This window comes from Leguminivora glycinivorella, chromosome 21 (genome assembly GCF_023078275.1).
Source record: "Leguminivora glycinivorella isolate SPB_JAAS2020 chromosome 21, LegGlyc_1.1, whole genome shotgun sequence".
NCBI classification, from domain to species: Eukaryota; Metazoa; Arthropoda; class Insecta; order Lepidoptera; family Tortricidae; genus Leguminivora; species Leguminivora glycinivorella.
Genome location: NC_062991.1, coordinates 11,093,772 through 11,115,861, shown reverse-complemented (window position 1 = coordinate 11,115,861; position 22,090 = coordinate 11,093,772). Strand labels below are relative to the sequence as shown.

Sequence of the window (22,090 nt, the reverse complement as noted above, 5' to 3'; positions counted from 1 at the left end):
ATACTCCCAAAAGTCCCCATATTTCCCGGTTATTCCCGCCGATCGTCGCTATATACACTCACAATGAGATCATGGGGATCTGCATCCAATGTAAAAACCATAACGACCACCTAAGTGCTTACGTCAGAGTTATCACGCGAAGATTTCCGGTCACGCAGCAGGCGGTCAAGACGGTCATACTCGTAGCGGAGCGCGGAGATTTACCGCTCATTATACTCGCTATACTTCCCGGTCACTCGAATCCAATGAAAAGACCACCTAATTGCTTACGTCAGAGTTGTCTGGCGAAGACTCCCGGTAACGCAGCAGGCGGTCAAACCGGTCATACTCGTAGCAGAGAACAGAGATTTCCCACTCATTCTCACCATAAATCCCGGTAGGTAATTCTATTCAGTCGTCGGTATATAAAAAATACACAATGCACACATAGGTATTAGGTGTTATGCTCACTGCTTCTCTAAACAGCATGAGGATCCGCATTCTATGTAAAGTCCATAAAGATCACATAAGTGCTTACGTCAGAGTTGTCAGGCGAAGATTTCCGGTCGCGCAGCAGGCGGTCAAGACGGTCATACTCGTAGCGGAGCGCGGAGATTTCTCGCTTTAGCTGGTCATTCTCTCGCTTCAGCTTCTTTATGTCTGACTGCCCTGTTGAAAATAATTTTAGAGAATTAAAATTTTAAATACTCAACTGAACATATCAGCGGAAGAAACGATAAGGTAGAAATAAAACAGTGTTTTAATACACTTCGCGGCTCCACACTCTTGGTATTTGCTACGAACACCAAATACAAACACTACCGAATACGCGTTTTTGCCAATTTAATGGTTAATGATAAAAGTTGGTTACAATTTTTGTATGTAAATTAAAGAATATTTGAATGAATTTGTTACCTCTCTCGACTTCCGCGTTAATGTTGATGGTGCGCAGACGCAGCTCCTCGTTCTCGAAGAGCATGCCACGCGACGACTTGCGGTCCAACCTGCGAAAGAAAAATATGTCAAAAAATGTGTGGGTACACTAGATTCATTACTTTCATTAGATTGCTAGCCTGCGGATCCTTGCGTCGTGTGCGCAGTATGCTCGCACCAGTCATGTTCATCTTGTCCCGCTAACACGCCACTAGCGTCGACTACAAGCCACTAGCGTCGACTACAAGCTACTAGTGTCGACTACAAGCTACTCACTTGCGGTTGGGTTTGAGGTTGACATCTTTGCGTCGTGTGCGCAGCATGCTCGCGCCAGTGTCATGCCCGACATCTTACCGCTAACACACCACTAGCGTTGACTACAAGCAACTCACTTGCGGTTGGGTTTGAGGTTATCTTTGCGTAGTGTGCGCTGCATGCTCGCGCCAGTCAAGCCCGACATCTTGCCGCTAACACACCACTAGCGTCGACTACACGGCACTAGCGTCGACTACAAGCCACTAGCGTCGACTACAAGCTACTAGCGTCGGGTACAAGCAGTGCTACTCACTTGCGGTTGGGTTTGAGGTTGACATCTTTGCGTCGCGTGCGCAGCATACTCGCGCCAGTCATGCCCGACATCTTGCCCCAGCGCACGCGCCATGCGTCGAGTAACACCTGCAAAAGGAAAATTTCACTGGTCAAAAAGATTGATAAATATAATATTGTCATCGAATAGTGCGATATTAGTTATAGATCAAGAGCCCAGGCCCGCCAGACCTTCCTCAAATTCTCAAGGATGAAACTTTGGGACAATGTAGAGTTCACATCGGCGTTTAATGTGTGCATATTTTCTAGTTCGGCCCATCGGCCAATTTTTTGCTATCAAGTGATGAAGGTGAAAAAAAAAAGTGCTTACTTTCCTTAAATTCTCAAGGCTAATTTTTATATATGTGTTAGAGCACGTTGTTAGAAATTGGTTATCATCAATGCCAGACCGTTTCCGCCGGCCATAACTTTTACCAGACGCGACAAAGTTGGCAAAAAACGACTCTAACTTACCTCATTTTCTCAAGCCTGATTTTGATATATGATACGCAGGGACCTATAACTAGACCGTTTGTAAGCAGCCAGACCAATCGGATGGACCCAACCATCCGCCAGACCGACTTAAAGTTTCGATATGAGCATTAGTAGAATTGAAATATTCCGGGTCTATAAAAGCTAAAAACTTGAATTTTCTACATTAAGCTACGTGTATATAGTATACTTGACGTAATAAGCGACTTTCAAAAATTTTACTTCTAAGGAAATAAAAAAATGAAAGTTTATATGTGGTGCAAGATTAATTTTAAGCTATGAATTTTATTTACACTGCGTAAGTACATGTGTATTTTATTATAAATATAACTTTTACCAGACGCGACAAAGTTGGCAAAAAACGACTCTAACTTACCTCATTTTCTCAAGCCTGATTTTGATATATGATACGCAGGGACCTGTAACTAGACCGTTTGTAAGCAGCCAGACCAATCGGATGGACCCAACCATCCGCCAGACCGACTTAAAGTTTCGATATGAGCATTAGTAGAATTGAAATATTCCGGGTCTATAAAAGCTAAAAACTTGAATTTTCTACATTAAGCTATGTGTATATTGTATACTTGACGTAATTAAGCGACTTTCAAAAATTTTACTTCTAAGGAAATAAAAAAATGAAAGTTTATATGTGGTGCAAGATTAATTTTAAGCTATGAATTTTATTTACACTGCAAATCTAAACTTCAACTCTATTATAACCCGTGTAGGGGATGAATATTCAAAAATGAACGTTCAACAACTTTTCTTGCATTATTCAACGATTTTGCTTTTGTAAATAGTATAAAATAAATTGAATCATATTCGATGTAGATTATTATTCTATCTTATATTGTAATAATTAGTATATGCCATATTTATACATAGTGTGAGGTCCCTCGCCCACAAATTAAAAAGGATCGATCTTAAAACTAATTTTAAACCACCTTGTTCGACGACCGAAAAAAAAGTTTAATTTATTTTTCTTCTTTTATTTATAATAAAATACACATGTAGTTACGCAGTGTAAATAAAATTCATAGCTTAAAATTAGTCTTGCACCACATATAAACTTTCATTTTTTTATTTCCTTAGAAGTAAAATTTTTTAAAGTCACTTATTACGTCAAGTATACAATATACACGTAGCTTAATGTAGAAAATTCAAGTTTTTAGCTTTTATAGACCCGGAATATTTCAATTCTACTAATGCTCATATCGAAATTTTAAGTCGGTCTGGCGGATGGTTGGGTCCATCCGATTGGTCTGGCTGCTTACAAATGGTCTAGTTACAGGTCGCTGCGTATCATATATCAAAATCAGGCTTGAGAAAATGAGGTAAGTTAGAGTCGTTTTTTGCCAACTTTGTCGCATCTGGTAAAAGTTATATTAATAATAAAATACACATGTACTTACGCAGTGTAAATAAAATTCATAGCTTAAAATTAATCTTGCACCACATATAAACTTTCATTTTTTTATTTCCTTAGAAGTAAAATTTTTGAAAGTCGCTTATTACGTCAAGTATACAATATACACGTAGCTTAATGTAGAAAATTCAAGTTTTTAGCTTTTATAGACCCAGAATATTTCAATTCTACTAATGCTCATATCGAAACTTTAAGTCGGTCTGGCGGATGGTTGGGTCCATCCGATTGGTCTGGCTACTTACAAACGGTCTGGTTACAGGTCCCTGCGTATTATATACCAAAATCAGGCTTGAGAAAATGAGGTAACTTAGAGTCGTTTTTTGCCAACTTTGTCGCGTCTGGTAAAAGTTATATTTATAATAAAATACACATGTACTTACGCAGTGTAAATAAAATTCATAGCTTAAAATTAATCTTGCACCACATATAAACTTTCAATTTTTTTATTTCCTTAGAAGTAAAATTTTTGAAAGTCGCTTATTACGTCAAGTATACAATATACACGTAGCTTAATGTAGAAAATTCAAGTTTTTAGCTTTTATAGACCCGGAATATTTCAATTCTACTAATGCTCATATCGAAACTTTAAGTCGGTCTGGCGGATGGTTGGGTCCATCCGATTGGTCTGGCTGCTTACAAACGGTCTAGTTACAGGTCCCTGCGTATCATATATCAAAATCAGGCTTGAGAAAATGAGGTAAGTTAGAGTCGTTTTTTGCCAACTTTGTCGCGTCTGGTAAAAGTTATGGCCGGCGGAAACGGTCTGGCATTGATGATAACCAATTTCTAACAACGTGCTCTAACACATATATAAAAATCAGCCTTGAGAATTTAAGGAAAGTAAGCACTTTTTTTTTTCACCTTCATCACTTGATAGCAAAAAATTGGCCGATGGGCCGAACTAGAAAATATGCACACATTAACCGCCGATATGAACTCTACATTGTCCCAAAGTTTCATCCTTGAGAATTTGAGGAAGGTCTGGCGGGCCTGGGCTCTGGGTCTATTACATATGAAATAAAATTTCAGGAATAAGTAGGCTACTAGACTCATATCACATTTGGCATAATAAACGATCGTCTTGAGTAATAAGTGACTATCGCGAGAACTACTTATCGATTTGTAATTTGGTACATTTATAAACATTTTGAACCTCTACAAACTGATAGTATAATTTAAAAAATATATTAATATTAATTATAGAAAAAGGCCAAAATGGAAGGGGGCAAACTGTAAATGTCAAGTTACTAGTTCAAGGGGGTATGTTTAGAAAGACCTCAAATTGTACATATCAAAACTATTTTTTATAATTTTTTTGTTGTAGAAAAAAAAGAATTACGAAGGAAAATGTAAAAAAAACCTTCCCCCCCCCCCCGTTTATTACCTCGGAAGTTTACCAACGAAAGATTATGAAATTTTTACGAAATATTGTTTTTATGCTAAATTTTACAGGAAAAATAAAATCGTGTATGTACCTTGGAAACGTTTTTTTTTATTCACAAAAAACTTTTCAGATTTTAATTTTCAATTTAACCACCTTTGCGGATTATATCGAACGACCGCGGATTATATCGTCGTATAAATTACCGGGAATGACATCGCTACCTAACGTAGAATCACAGATAGGAAAGCAGAAAACGCATTATGTAATGCAACTAAGTATTTTATAGCAATGCAGTGTCAACTACATATCTGAAGGACAAGGCCACACGTAGGGCTTCTGCGATGCCTAGATTATGGCTTCGATTCCAGGCCATGTGATAATGCTACTGTATTTACTGGTGAGATTGGAAAGAAAAACTTATACAAATACAGAATTTGACAGAAAATGGTTTGTATTGTACCTTCATTTAAGTTGACCTGTGGGCCTAGTACACTAGTTTGATAAACTTTATCTCGTCGGTGCGTCCCTCCCTATTGCACTTACAAGTACTTACAGTGCGAAAAGTAGAGCCTGATGTGATAGGCTTTATCACGCGACCTCGCTTGCCCGCCTGGGGCACTAGAGGAATATAGGTAAATGATTTGACTATAACTATGATTTTGACGACCGGTCTGGCGCAGTCGGTAGTGACCCTGCCTGCTATGCCGCGGCCCCGGGTTCGAATCCCGGTAAGGCCATTTATTTGTGTGATGAGCACAGATATTTGTTCCTGAGTCATGGATGTTTTCTACGTATATAAGTATTTATATATTATATATATCGTTGTCTTGTCTGAGTACCCACAACACAAGCCTTCTTGAGCTTACCGTGGGCCTCAGTCAATTTGTGTAAGAATGTCCTATAATATTTATTTATTTATTTACAAAAAAAAACTTGAAGCTTTTAGAGATTTTCCAACTTCGGGGACAATAGGCTTGCAGTATCGTAGGACTTCCATTGCTTGTCGCATTGCATTGCCGCAATGACTTAGTAAAAAAAAATCTACAGACGGGGTGTTATAAGTTTGACGTGTCTGTCGGTGTGTGTCTGTCTGCCTGTTTGTCTGTGTGTGTGTGTCTGTCTGTGGCATCCGTAGCTCCCGAACGGATGAACCGATTTCGATTTAGTTTTTTTGTTTGAAAGCTGAGTTAGTCGGGGGTGTTCTTAGCCATGTTTTATGAAATGCACTATGTCGCGGTCGGGGGTTTTTTCAAAATTTTAATTTTGTGGTTATGTTACTTTATTTATTACCAACATACAATAAAATTCGGTTAAGATTTGCTACACTATCGTATTAGCTACCATTAGATAGTAATGTGTATAGTAATAGTAAATTAGGTAGATGTATAGTTGTAAATAAATAAAGTAATATTTAAATTAAAAAGTGGACAGTACTAAGACTAGACTTACCTACATCGAGTCTATCTAGGTCTAGCTTAAAGTCTAAGACTAAATTAAAACTAAGCCAACTCACCCGCTAAGCTCCCGTAATAGAATTAAGAAACGATGACTTAAGACTTAATACAAATATAATTAAAAAAGTATAGCTCTAAAAGAAAGGGATGGGGCTATGTGGGATGTAGCTGCGTCTCTTTCAGACTTAAGTAAAGGTGAGATGACACTTAATGCTCTTGAGTTTGTGCATGCGCAGTGGAGAGGCCTATTCGACTTTGAAATTGCTGGTGACATAGCAGTGTAGCACAATTATGGCTACCTTCGCTTTCCTTCAACAGTCAAGATTAATACCATTATGAGACCATTATTACCATTCTTATTTTGATTAGGTAATACGCAAATCAAATACATGTACAGAAAGGTAGAACATTCTTAACATTTGATTTGCGCGTGATATTGTGAGCATTGTATTATCAAACTCTACAAAGTTCAAACAAATATTACGTCTATAATGACATTCAGTATTGAAGACGTTGCAAAGTTAGTCTAGACAGACAGACAGTGACGTAGTTCAATCGTATGAATCGCCTCGTATAATGCCCAAATAAGGGAAAATGACAGGGAACTAATGAGGAGGCACACTGACAATTTATCCCGCCAGGCGGCGCCTGTGCAATTGTCTAGGCATGTCACTGTCATTCATAATTATGTGTGAGAGAAATAGTACATTACTACAGAGGCTGGGACAAAGGGGGTTGCCGGCCGAAGACATATAGACGACGGATAGGTCTGAGGCGGGCAACCCCATTTCCCGCCGAGGTATGTATAGTGCTTTTCTCAAACATGGTATGAAATAAATAAAGTCTACTGAAAATAGTAACTTTGGATGGCTGTATCTCCTAAACGGTGCGTCGTAGCGCAAAAATAATCGAATTTTCGTTCCCCTTTGATACCCCGTGAAACAAAAAGTGAAAAAAAAATTAAAAAAAAAACGAAAAAATTTTTTTTGTATGAAAACACACCCAAAATCAAATATTGTCTAGGGCCCGTACCAGTTGCAGTCGGCACGTCTATAAAGCCCCTTATAGTTTTTTTTTTAATTGGCTAAATACCTGGATGTTATGTCACAATTATCTGTGTTTGGAAATTAAAAAAGAGGACTTTGCCGGCCTTGGCCTGCAAGGTTTGTATGAAATTCCATTATCTATCAATCGTCCTAGCCGCACCTGCAATGTCATACTTCGCTGCCAATTATAAGGCACATAACATCAATATTTCATACCATGTTTGAGAAAAATAACATATCATCTTCACGTTCACCGACTGAATACTGTCACCTAATGTGCCTCAACATCATGAAATAAACTATTCTGATTCTGATTCTCGCTCTCACGTATGAAATTCTTTATCTGTGCCATGGACTACTAGGGTGGCGCTATCTGTCATAACCTTTGAGTGTGCCTCCTCATGAATAATATTTCTAAAACAGAGACCTCAGAGACATGTCACGATGCGTACAAAACACAGCATAGTCAAATGCTGACTGTACGAAAATTATAGGCCAAGTCGATATAGGGTAAGAGGTTCTTATCTATAAGATTATCTCCAAGATGTCAGCAGAAACCTACAGAGAAACTAAGTACCTCATAAACCAATAGGGTCTGAGCGAAGTTTCGGTTTCAGCTTCAGTTTCGGCATAAAATAGTACCATGTGTAGTGTACCTAGTGAAAAATAATAAGTATTATGATTCGGATTTAGGTTCGTTTTCGGCCAAAAAAACTTGCAAATAAGCTTTGCGGGGAAAGTGTACCTACCTGAGTAGTTTCGAAAATGTCCTGTCCTACCTAAGTTTGGTTTCGGCAGAATTTGTATACCTACACATTATATTTCAGTAAAAAAAATAATATATTTCAATACACTTTCGCTACCAAGAACCCGACTGTCGGGTACACCGCTCGTAGAAGCGTAGCCGATTACATGGGTTTCCCCGTATGTAGCGAAAATGTCGTAGCGCCGCGTAGAGCCCGGTTTCGAAAGTGTTAAAACAAAACTGCACCTGCCGTTTTGACAATGCTATAATATATTGTCGTTCGGACACTACCTATTAAGGTCCGACCCAGATTCTAGGCCGCGAACTAAGTTGTATGAAGCCTTCTTGGCCGGGCATATACGTAGTCTTGGTACTCTTGGTTGGACCTTACTACCTATAGGTAGGTGCGCTTATGTCCTAAGATGTTAATATGTAAGTACGATAGCAGTAGAGTCAAGAGTGTTGACTTTCCTAACAGACTATACCCATATTTTTCAATGAAAGGAAAAATGGAAAAATTCACACCTCCGGCCTCTGTTAAGATCTATTCTTACGGGTAGATGTTTGCTATAACGCCACCCTAAGGCGGTTGAGAATTGAGGGAAGGCATGGATAGATTCGCACACATCCAGCAGGCCTCCGTGGTGCTGTTGGAAGCGCGATGGCCCCGGCAAGACCAAAGGTCGCAGTTCGATTCCTGCCGGAGGTGTACATTTTTCCATTTTTCCTTTAATTGAAAAAAAAAAATGTAATATCGCTCGCAGACGTTTCTGCATGATAAAAAACAAATTTAGACTATACCCAAATTTTTCGTGCTTATAATTCAAATCAGTTGGCAAGACATATTTCTCGACTAACTTACCTACACATTTATCAGTTATGCAAATGTTGTTTAAATCATAGCCCTATTTTTTTTAGATTTGACGTAGTTAGTCGGGAAAGAGCAGGGTGCGTAGGTATATCTGAACTGAACTGCACGAGTTTCTATAAGTAATGTAATTATGGATGCATAGAGTGACCAAGTATTATTTGACGACCGGTCTGGCGCAGTCGGTAGTGACCCTGTCTGCTACGCCACGGTCCCGGGTTCGAATCCCGGTAAGGGCATTTATTTGTGTGATGAGCACAGATATTTGCTCCTGAGTCATGGATGTTTTCTATGTATATAAGTATTTATATATTGTATATATCGTTTGTCTGAGTACCCACAACACAAGCGTGTGTGAGAATGTCCTATATATATTTTTTTTTTTTTTTTTTTTTATTTATTTATATTTTACAAGTATTTTTTATGGTACATGTAACTGAATAATTAACGATCTTAAATAGTAACCGGGTAAGTACCGAAATCAAAACCGAAACCCGAGATATTGCTCTAGTTTCGGCCGAAACCCAATCTACGGCTCTAATAAATATGAATTTTATATTCGAAATTTCGGCACTACAAGGGACGGGGGTCTATGATTTGCTTATTATTTTTTATAATATGAGAGTGAGAGCCATCCGTAGTTCAGAAATATTTTATATACACCCGAAATAAATATTATTATTATTATGATCCGTAGTTACATAAGTACCTATATAATACGTTTTTTAAGAGGGGGTCGTATGAAATCCTCGAAAAGTGCATTCGGCGTTTAACAAATGCTGCTCACATTTCTAAATTAAATGAAATAAAATAAATGGAGTTATTATCTTAAAGAGTGTGTCTACAACTTTTGACTATTCAGAATCTCTAATTATTAAAGGTATAATAAATAAACTCACGCAAAGTTGACCTAAAATGAGAAAAACGTATGTCGCCGTTTAGTAAACTTTGTTAAAAAAATTCAATACTTTAGTTATAACATTAAGTGATTCTAAAAGCCAGAGAAATGGACTAGAAGTTTTGAGGTTTTTTATATTTTTCCTCTCAAAGGCAACAAAGAAATTTTACCTTAAATTTAAACTATCGTAAAATTTCCATACATTCGCCATTGCTGTCAGAATTCTCCTTTCGATTAGATGCCGTGAGCGGCTCATCGGAGGCAGACGTGTCGCCGGTCGCTCCGCGTTGACAATTAAATTTGACAAATATTTTGACAGAAAATAGTGTACGTACACGAAAAACCATACCAGTGTAAAACTGTGCTCAAAATAAATAGGGTAAATCAAATATGTCAGGTGGAGATCCAATCTCATTTAAAATTTAAAGGTGCATGGCGTGTGCATAAAAAATAAATAAAAATATATCACATTATTAAAGAAAATAACGAACACAACCGAATGAGTATAAATGATTTCATTCTAGTTCGGTTAAATTGAAAAAAGTTTCATGTTTTGTTTTACTCATTGGAATACATTTTCATTACGCTGGTATTAACAGTACGTCATTTTAAAAATATATATGACAGTACCTACGTCAAATTTTGTCAACCAAACTTCACAGGTTGTATGTAAACAATTACAATTTAATTTATTCATACATATTCAGATACGTATTAATCGATTCTTACTTAGAATAGAAAAAAGGGGAATGCGAGCGGGTATAGGTATAGTGCTTCTGGTTCAAATTTAATTGTATATATAAAAAAATGACTCAATTTCATTAAATATTTACTCTGTGCATACCGCGAACACGTAACCGTAAGTTGAAAACAATAATAATTATAAATCACCTAAATACATCGTTGTTTACAAAGCGCTTGTTTTGAATGGCACTTCTCCACTCAACTAGACCAAATATTCATGGAACACCAGCTGGTGACCAGCATAAATGACTATGAACAGCCGTGCAAAAATATCTGATTTTCTATAGGGGGCCATAAGTATATGACGACATGTTCCCGGCAAAAATTTGTGATGCTCCGTGACCGGCAAAAACATCGTCTCTCTTTCTAGCGTCTCGCGAGCGTATAGCGTCGGGCCAACTGTATGGAAAAAGACGCCGCGTCAGCGCGGCTTAGCCATACAGTTGGCCCGACGCTATGATCGCAAGACGGTAGATGTGGGAGGGTCCTTATCCGCATACATATCTGATCGGGTCGCTTAAAAATATTTGATTCTTTATAATAACCTAAATTACACTCTCACCCGCATAAATATCTATCCATTGTTAAAGCAAATATATATCTTACGGGCTAGAAATCATTAATATGTAATTAAAGTGCAATAATAAACCCTACCTTTACCGTTACCGTTGCCTTACAGCCGTAAATTGTATGAGGTGATTTGACAGTTCACGAAAACGGTATAGACTTGTGTCATTGGATATGTCTGTCTCATCTGTTCTTAAATTATGACAAGTAAACTTATTGCAAATCTAGTATCAGAAGCCTTTATAGGTACAAGCTTTTATTCAACTTGCCTTGTTAGTAGGTATGTTAGTTTGAGTCAAAACGTAGAAGCTAAATTTGACCCACTTTCCGGTTTCCAATTGAGCTGAAATTTTGCACACATATGTAAATCAAGTGACAATGCAATATTATGGTATCATGGAGCTAATCTGATGATGGAGCAGAAAGGTGATCATAGGAACTCTTTTATGAAAGGTCGTATCCCCATTGAGTTAGGGGTTTTTAGAAATGTCTCGGAGAGCAATAAATATTTTTTTTGCAAAAAAAACTTACTATAAATTAGGAGGTGTAATTTTTTATTATCTCTTACATAGCATTAAGAAGAAAAATCGACCAAGAGCGCGTCAGTGTAGGGTTCCGTAGTTTCCGACATTTTACATAATGACAATTTAATAAATACCGTAATTTGGGGTGAAAAGGGTTCCGGGGGTATATAATGTTATTATATTTCAATTTCAATTTCAATTTATTTCTTCATAACGAAAGTTACATGTCAATACATATTTACAAAAATTACAATTACATCCATCTTAGTAGCTATAGATCAATTTTATAACAATCATATACAATTATTCTTATTCAAAAATTAAAGCTTCGTTTAATAAATATTCCTTGAGATTATTGATAAAAATATTATATGCAAGTTCAGTAGATTTAAGATTATTGGGCAAACGATTATATAGTCTCGGACCAATGTACCACACACATTGTTCGGACTTTTTAAGTCTGTGTCTGTTAGGGAGGAGATTACTTCCATTTCGGTAGTTAGGGCCACGCATTCTAAATAGATCGAGATTTTTACGAACTACTTTCATAATTTCTAATATGTATAGACTCGGAACAGTCATGATTTTTAAAGTTTGAAATATTTCTTGACATATTCCTTCTATTTTCCGCAATCAAAGTAGGAAAATAATATATTATGTTTTTTTTTTTTATTATTATTATTGGTATTTAGGACAACAGCCGTAAATATTCAACTTACATAGGTATTTTCACATAGTCTTAGGCCAATAACAGTTATCTGTTGAGTGAAAAGTATTATACACAATATGTTACTAAAAAGAAATGTGTTACATATTTAAAATTACAGTGAAAATGTGCAAGCCACACATTTTTATGTACAGTTTCATGTCTGTCAAAGTTGACGTTCAAATTTATTGGATTTTTACTCATTTTAATCGTTCATTATCCTTTTGAATGTGTATACACTTCTAAAGTTTATGTACCTATAACAGAAAATCATAAGACATATTTTCATTTTTATAATGGTTTTCATGAAGAAAGCGATGCAACTGTGTTGGGGAATTTTTACGGGATGAATAAATATCCGCGGCCTGAGGGGTGAATGGGATCAGGAATGGGGGAATCGGGTCGCAAAGGGGGTGAATAGGTTTACGAAGGGGCTGATTAGGGTCGGAAGAGGGGTGAATTGGGATGTGTGGTCAATGCTTGTCACATTGTATAAAATATATATAACTTACCTAAAGTGGTATTTTTATGAATGACCTCTCTGTATATGGACGCAATTTATACGTCAATGTATTGCTTCGTAGTTAGACTAGATACAAGAAATTAACACTTAGAAATGTTAATCACACTTCTGTCTACCTCCACGTTTCTACTTAAGTCAGCAAAAATCACCCATGGTTGCTATAATATAGACGGATTACTTTGAAATAAAAATAATAAGTATGAAACTATACAACTAGGGAAGAAATAAAATTATTTTATTGAATCATTTTTGATTTGTTCTTTTTCAAGTTTATATAAATAATAAATTTTCAATTCGCTCAAAGGTTGTAAGAGATCCCTTATAGGGATAAGTTCGCCTTTGTACATCATAACTATACTGTATTTTTATGTCCTAACTTGTCTTATGTACAATAAAGTGTTCACATACATACATACATATATTGAAATAGATATCATACACGAAAGAAAAAACGACAAGGCCCACGGTGGCTGAGCCGGGAATCGAACCCGGGTCTTCAGCTTACGCAGCTAACGTTATTACCACTAGGCCACCAGGCCAGGTTAAAAAAACCGGCCAAATGAGAATCTATTTTCGCACAATTGTAAAACTAAATTATTTTTACTAGTTACCTCCAAAATACCAAATAAAATTGGGCTACATAGTACATCGTTTTCTGAAGATTTTGGGTTCATGGGGTCGGAACGGGTATAACTAACGTAATTTATGGTGAATAGGGCCAAAACCGACTTTTGAACGTCGATAGCAGTTTTTTTTATATGTGCCATGCTAATTTTTTACACAAAAAATCTTCCGGCAGTGTGAACTTCGGTTTGTCTTTGAAAATATGTCGTTTTATTTAGTAATTTTCGCTCACCCTAACGTTGGAGTGAATAGGGTCGGGAAGGGGGTGAATGGGGAAAAGGGTTGACTCTTTCGGATTGCGAACAAAATATGACCTGTCACGAGCGTATTATATTTATTTTACCAAAAAATAAGGATTTAATATGTTATGAGTGGTCGGTAATGAAATCTACACATATTATGATAACCCTTAACCAACCTTTATAGTTAGATGGTGCTCTGACGCGGTGAATAAGTAAGTATGGTCGTGGGCAGTGCGGATAACGTGTCAAAATATAAGCATAGTTTGTTGCTATTTTTCATGTTTAAATAAACTTCTAAACTAACGTAGTGGGTATTAAAGTAAAAGGTTCACAGTGAATATTAGGTTGCCAGAAATGTGTTTAGCTATACCATTGTATTTTGTATCATAAAGTCAAACTAGGTATTTACTACTAATGATTTACTCCGTGGGGTGTCTTTGATCACTTGCATGGGGTAACATTGACCATAATGACATATAGTTAAGTTAATTATTGTCTGATTTTGTCACGGTACTTGTTGAGGCTGATAATTTGATCGCTTCTTGTGATAAATATTGAAATAATTGCAAATAAAGTTGGTTTTTCGAAGATGTTAATTTTTATTCTTGATCAAAGTAACCCCAAAATAGCGTTAAAGAGTTGTAATATTTGACTGCGAACCATTTTTTTGTATCTTTTCTTGACATAAAATACTTTTGTAAGGGATTACATTCGATTATCATTAAAAAAAATATATTGTGTATCAAAGTAACCCCAATGTCAGTTTATGTTTTTTTCTGCGTACATTATTTTATTTATTTATTCCTTATTGCACATAAAAAAATAAGTACAAATGGTGGACATAATGCCTTAAGGCATTCTCTACCAGTCAACCACTGGGTTAAAAAGAAACATTTCATACGTGCAGGCATCGTGACAGAAAACAAAAATCCTGATATCACTTATTTTGTTACCTTTTTAGATTTTTAGCAGGAAAAGACTAAAAAAGTTGATGGTCCCATTTTTTTTCTTCCTTAGTTACGTTACGTTGACCAATTTTGGAATTTATACTTCTCTAACTCCTACATTTAATGGGTAAAAATACCCATTAAATGTAGAAGCTAGAGAAGTTTAAATTCCCAAATTGGTCAATGTAACCCCAGTTTACGGTAGACATCGTCAACCTATTCTAATAATTCTCTTTTTATTTGAAAGAAAATTCGTTACGATAATATGCATATAAAATATGCAATCTAAGATAAAAAATGCTTTTCATATAGTTACAAACTTAGTTCAGATTTTTTTTGTACAACTTTTAAAAATTGTTCTACCTATCAAGTTCAAAATAATTTTCCTAGAAAGTCTTTTTTCTACTCCCGAACTATTATTCGTCATTTACAGGGTCGTGCATAGATCTTTAAAACCCTACATAAAAGTCTATTCCCCAAAGCCAGTGTCCGCCGGCTTTCCGCGCATGCGCGCAGTATCGAAAAAACTGAAAACGCATTGTTTGGCTCTGTAACCATGGCAACGCCTTATAACGATACGGCGCGCGTGCGCGGGAAGGCTTTGGGCAGCTGAGCTGACAGTGCAAACCTTTGCGTCAAAATACAGGAAACAGTGTGAATTTCACGAAAGTTATTCAAGAAACCTATTAAAAACTAAGTGCATGGTCGTAGAAAAAGTATTGTATGCAACGGTGTTTAACTGAGTCAAAAAATACTCGTGGCGTCTTAATAACAATTTTCGGCTTCGCCTCAAATTGTTACCCACGCCACTCGTCTTTTTTGATCTCCTTTAAACGCCTGTTGCATAAAATACTATTTAAAGTTCTGCTTTTGAGATTTTTTTCATATTTGAGAAAACAGCCCTTATGGCCTGAAATACGGCATACGGCAGCGATATTGACATTGACATATGCTTTTTCGTATTTAGATGGTATTTTGACTGCACTGTATTTTTTGCCATGCTAATTTGAACCTTATCTCTGAGCGATGTTTTTTAATTTTCAGTTACATCACAGATGTGTATGACATGACATCTAGGTATTTAGCCATTTAAAAGAAACTACAAGGGGCTTTACAGACGTGGCGACTGCAACTGGTACAGGGCCTAAGCCATAATTTAAAATTATATTGTGATTTTTATATGTATTTGTGGTTTATTTAATACTAAGTATGAGTTTCAACATTTTCAACTCAAGGAACTGAAATTAAGAGAAGGGACTCGGAAATTGGGTAAGATCAAGAGTCTGATGCAGATGGCGATGGCAGTATTGGATAAGATAAGATATGCGTCGATATTCCCTGTCTTTCTTTGTATCTCTGACATGACTGCTGCTAGCTGTACTCTATTCATTAGGTTTTTATTTTATACACATACATACTTTATTTTTGTATCAAAATAAATGATAAATTGATAAAAAACCTAACGACCAAAAAGAATAAAGTACCTATCTGTTAGTCTTTAATACACCCCGCATATACGTAATGCACAGCACAGGCCTCCGAAGACCGGCAGGGCAATCAAAATCATGGTCGCGCGATAAATGGTATAACATCAGGCCGTCCCTATCGCACTTACAAATAGTGTGATAGGGCTGATGTTTTATCATTTATCACGCGACCATAATTGTCTGCCTGGAGGTATCGGCCTTTAGCCCTTCACACACGTCTTTGAATAATGTTTGCGGGGATAGGCAGGCTGACGATTTTTAATCTAAGTATAGAAAAGTAACGCAAAATGAAGTGCAAAGTAATTTGAAATACACCTAGATAAACAATTAATTGAATAAGGAACGTTATCTACATATTTAGGTAAATTTAAGTCACATGAGACATGAACAGAGAAGGAAAGCTAGATGATGCGTATTTTTTCTCTGTCTTCTTGTATGCTACCTTTTTTACAGTTTTAATTTCTTAAAGGAGGTCAGTAGTTGACTACAAACTCAAAATAACACTCTTGAAAAAAATTAAGGGTCACTGACCTTTCACAGTAAATTGAGGTAGTGTGAGTGAAGGGTGTTTGTGTGTGTAATGGGGTAATTTGACAGATTCTGAAAATTCTCCCTGCTCTACCCCCTCTTAACAAATGTGTGGGTCATCACACATTGTCTATATGATCTTATGTTATATCAATACTCATTATTGATCATCGCGCAAAAGTAAAACGCAAGTAATCATTTTGCTCAATTCCCAAAAGGGGTAGGCTGAGGCCTGAGCACACCTACAGGATGAAAGAGGAAGTGAAATTTTCAACCCGTCTCCTCAAGGGCAGATAGGATTTTAGTGATTTAACTGTAAACGAGGTCTCTTCAAATGCAAATGTAACTTGGTCACCCTACAACAGTCTAGTACTTTCCTGGCAGAGATAGTATTTCATTCAAGGACTATTCTATTTAGTTACACGCGATCGCGGCTCTTACGCGTTACGTGTTACTTTGTGTTACTGTTACAAAGTTAATTCTGCAGTGATAGTGACATTATATAAGAATTGTACGATATTTTAACTACGCGTGAGCATAAAAAATTAAAAATATATCAAGAGCAGACAGCGTCATAAGCCATTATAACATTTTAAATAATAATATGGATATTCTTTATTTACATGAACATATTTACATAATTATGTAAGAAACAAAGACTAAACTTAAAAGCTAGCTGATGTCTAAAATAGGCCCTTGAATAATATTTATTATACGAAGGAAAAAAAAATTAGGTTTTACAGTAGGGTAAAGGTTTAGTTTTTTTTTTTAGTAGTAGGCGGGCATTTTCGCGAGAGGAATCACCAAAAATATTTTTCAAAGGTAGGTAAATTTTATGTTTTTCCTACTCAGAATCACGAGCCCTTTCGATTTAGGATAAAAAACAAGAGGCAAAAAATGCTCCCAAAATCCATACTAAAGTAAAATTCATAATCCTACGAACTAAATTGACAAATGACTGACAGGTAAAATGATACCAGGAACAGCAAAATTAAAATAGGGAAGGGTATATGTCGATAACAATATATCGACAAATGTAAAGTACATACAACAGACAAGTTTAAATCAAGAATAAGTATATTAGTTTCAAATAAGAGGTACACATTTTGGTTTGTTCTATGTATCTTCGAGGTAGTGGATGGATGCCATGCATTTTTACCCACTAGTTTTCAAACATAAAAAGGTTTCCGAGCCTGTAGGTAAAAAATAAAATACCATGTCCGACGATAATCAATTATCTGTCACGCTATGGCAAGTATGTCATAAATATCTATATAATTTTCGAATAATATTATTGCTGCTTCGAAATAAAAAAAATATCTCTAATTAGCGGTCTACAGACCTTTTGATCTGTCGAAATCACAGAAAAAGTTGGTATATTGATTAGCCGATCAAATTGCCAATTTCATTGTTCCGTCTGGGTGCACCTGAAATCTACGATGTAATCATAATTTTAATATCGATAAGAACGACACTGGCCAAACTGTGGCAACATTCGTTCACACTTACTTGTCAATTTGGTCCGTAGGATTATGGATTTTACTTTAATATCATACGATAGTACTCTTTATTATACTGTGCTAATAAAATGGGAAAGTGTGTGTGTCTGTTAGTTTGTCCGTCCTTCACGGTAAAACGGAGCGACGAATTGTCGTTATTTTTTAAGTGGAGATAATAGTTGAAGAGATGGAGAGTGACATAGGCTACTTTTTGTCTCTACCGCGAGCGAAGCCGCGTCACACCTCGGACACTGGCGATCAAATACATGAAACAGGCGCGTTCCTAGCACACAGTCTAAGCTCGTGTAGGTGAACACGTACTATGCTTGTATGAGTGAAATATGACAGGCCGACTGTTCGCGTTTTTGACAGGCGGTAACTGTGAGGTAACAGAGAGGGGGTGGGCCGCACTTACAGCGGGGAGCGACAGTGGCCATACTGTACGATAGTACTCGGGTACTGTGGCCGCGGGAAAAAGCTGAAAACAGCGTCCATTAGCGATGCGTCGAATCGTATTTGTAAATGTATAGAAGGCGAATTTTTGCGATATTTGATTCGGCGAACCTATTGAACACCCGTTTGTGGAAAAGTCCCCATTAAAAATGCGAGTACCTTTGTACCTATATACCTACCTATGTAGGTATTTACATGCTTTAGTTATTTCTATGAAATATGCATTATGAAATCCATAAACGTGTCTCATCACTTTTAAAGTCCTCTTTGCGAATACCTAGCACATAAACGTCCAAGTGATACTGCAACGAAACTGCATATAAATATGCAGTAAACAGAACGTAAAACTTGCACGCAATTCACATTGCTTGCAAAGGTTTGTATCGAATAATCTAGTATTAGTAATCTAGTTTGGCGTAGAAACTCTAGGTCCATGGGGTCCCAGTGCGAACAAGTTGTTCACAGAAATCACGAAGCGTTGAGGTAACTGGTGACCGAAGAGGTGGCGACTTCCTCGCATAATGTATCAGCATTGCGATACAGCGAGGAAATGTCGCCAGTATCCTTTGTACAATGCCTCAAGGGCCTATTTTATTTAGACATTAGCTAGCTTTTAAGTTTAGTCTTAGTTTCTTATATAATTATGTAAATATGCATAAATTATGATTTTCGATCATAAATGTTAAATAAACGAGTTTGACCCCCGTGTACTTTGGTGTAGGAGATTTGTAAGGCCCAGAATTATAGAAACCTACTAAGTTTAAATAGTCCCGAGAATATTAGGCATAAGCCAAATAAGAAAAAAATTAAAAGCGCATTAAAACTGTACCTCTTGCAAACACATAAATGACAGTAACGTGTAAATGTCATTTAAGTGCTTAAATATGTAATTAATAATTGTTATATTATAAGGCCCACTTGCACCAACCACTTAACTCAGGGTTAGTGGGCTGTCAACTGTCAAATTCCATATAAAATGGAGGGTTAGCCCGAGAGTTAATCCACCAAGTGCAAGTGGCCCTTAAGAGGGCTTTCGTGTTAAAAATAGTAAAATCGCAACCGAGCGCTCGATCATACCGTGTGTGGTATCAAATTAAAGGGCTTTGCGAGTAGTTTATAAATATATATCACATTATAGGACTTTTTATACTTGGTCTAACAAAATATGAGAAAATGTCCAAAAGTGGTAATAATTGTACCGGTGAAGGCTCGTTTTCAAAAAATTGGCAAAAATCAATAATAGCAATTTATAATCACTAAGGCATAACAGCAATTTAAGTAAACGTTGCAGATTAATTTAGTATAAAACTAACTTCGATGTGATGTAGATTTTCAAAGAAATTGTCACTTAATTTTAGGTAATTTCTGAAAAAAATTGAATTCGCCTTAGGCTAGTTTACTCTTTTTCAAAAACTTAAAATAAAAATCTAGTCTGAAATGATTGTGGTACAGGATATACGAATTATAAATTTACCCGTTTTAATATTCAAAATTGTCCAAATTTTACAAATAAGATCGACTGATTCAGCTCTATACGTGCGTTTTTCTAAACGTGCATTAGAGAAAAATTCATAATTAATTTAGTGAGTTAGTTTTCAAAAATCCAGTCTTATAAAAATCAAGATAATAAGATGCTCTCACTGGAACTTGAATTAAATAAATCTATTGGATAACGGAAAGTGTAGTATTTCACCGACTAAAACTATCAATTTTACATTCTTTTGACGTTTTTTTTTGAAAGCAGCCTTAAGCTTCTCGAAGCCATTGCCAAGTTACCTGGCTGGGCCCTAAGAGCGTTTCCACATTATCCGATCCGATATCGGATTTAGGACCGATATCCTATATATTAAAAGCGCCATCTTCGTTAGTTAGGAATAGTTTCCGCGACTTGGGTGCATCGATATGCGATAGCTCATAAAATAGGCCATGAAACTCGCGTTTCATTCGGTTATGATGGACGTCACTGGTTTTATGGCCACAATTACTTTGTTACGAGTTAGGTAATTATTTAGACGATGTAAGATTGTAAAGTCCACCTAAGTTAATTATGAACTGGTATAGTCTGGTTTAAGGTATAAAGAAAACAAAGAAAGGGCGTGTTATCATTAAAAACGGCTTGTTATAGCTTCAAATCAATGGCCTTAGCGTCTATTTCAGACGATTTATGGTGCAATGTCCGAGAGACATCGCTTTTGATGACTAAAGAGACCTATGCGAGAGCGACACATTTTGCCACACATCTGGCAAGGGAAGCTTGCAACCGATTGCGACGTTTCGCTATGGTGTCTTCTTTCCCTTTTGTCAGCAAGTGCCGCAAACCAGGTCTCATCGACGAACTTGCGACCATCTCCAACGCATTTTCGCCACTCCGTCCGCTTCTCCGCAAGCTTCTCCCAGTTTTGGTACTCGATTTTAAAGGCTGCCATGTCCCTCTTGGCGCAGTCTTTGAAGCGAAGCAATGGTCTCCCAACATCTCTTTTGGCATTCGCTACTTCGCCTAGAAGAACACGGCGTGGTAAACGGGAGGGTTCCATCCTGTGCATATGCCCCAGCCAACGCAGTCGGTTGGGGTGTAGGAAAGGGTGGCCGTACCTGGGACTTAGAAAAATTTTGACCAAAATTTTTTTTATTTATTTTCCATTGTAATCATATTTTATATGTCGAAAAAACCATATTATTTCAAATAAACTTTTTTCTACGACCAGAAAAGAAAAAAGTATATCAAACATCTAGAAAGTGCCTACTTATTAGAATATAATTCCAAGCCTGCTCTCTTATTTTTTCTCAGACATGCATGGTATGAACTTAAAAAATGCTTTAAGAATCGTACGTGCAACAAAAACCGAATGTTGTGAAATGTAAATAATAAATAAAAAGTTAACTACTTTTGCAGTAAAGCTCTAGGTCGATTCGGATCCAGGGGGTCCTAGGTTGGCCATACAAATTGACCACGTGAGCCCCTGGGCTGGGCACACACGTTTACCACGTGACCCCCCCCTGGGTACGAAACTGGATCCGCCCTTGGTCGATTTTAATATTATTGTACGTAGGTTCCAGCTCTAATATTTTCAGAACATCATCATCCTCCTTGTGTTATCCCGGCATTTGCCACGGCTCATGGGAGCCTGGGGTCCGCTTTGACAACTAATCCCAATATTTGGCGTAGGCACTAGTTTTTACGAAAGCGACTGCCATCTGACCTTTCAACCCAAAGGGTAAACTAGACCTTATTGGAATTAGTCCCATTTCCTCACGATGTTTTCCTTCACCGAAAAGCGACTGGTAAATATCAAATGACATTTCGCACATAAATTCCGAAAAACTTATTGGTGCGAGCCGGGGTTCGAACCCGCGACGCGGAACGAAAGTCTCACGTACTTGCCGCTAGGCCACCAGCGCTTCTCTAATATTTTCAGAGCATTTACAAATAATTAAT

At 36.9% G+C, this 22,090-nt stretch overlaps 1 protein-coding gene across 5 annotated transcripts in view; it reads right to left on the bottom strand.

Annotated features, from left to right (window-relative positions):
* Nucleotides 1-22,090, bottom strand: part of LOC125237406 — a 90,209-nt gene that overhangs the window by 12,029 nt on the left and 56,090 nt on the right. For 2 of the 5 annotated variants that reach the window (XM_048144444.1, XM_048144446.1), the window contains exons 2-4: nt 1,481-1,587; nt 895-983; nt 518-648 (exon numbers count right to left, since the gene is read on the bottom strand). In XM_048144444.1, the coding sequence (XP_048000401.1) occupies nt 518-648; nt 895-983; nt 1,481-1,551 (291 nt within the window). In that variant the 5' untranslated portion in view covers nt 1,552-1,587. Of the gene's footprint in view, nt 1-517; nt 649-894; nt 984-1,188; nt 1,259-1,480; nt 1,588-22,090 lie in introns of those variants that run through there. The other 3 variants (XM_048144448.1, XM_048144449.1, XM_048144445.1) reach the window with 2 other exon arrangements.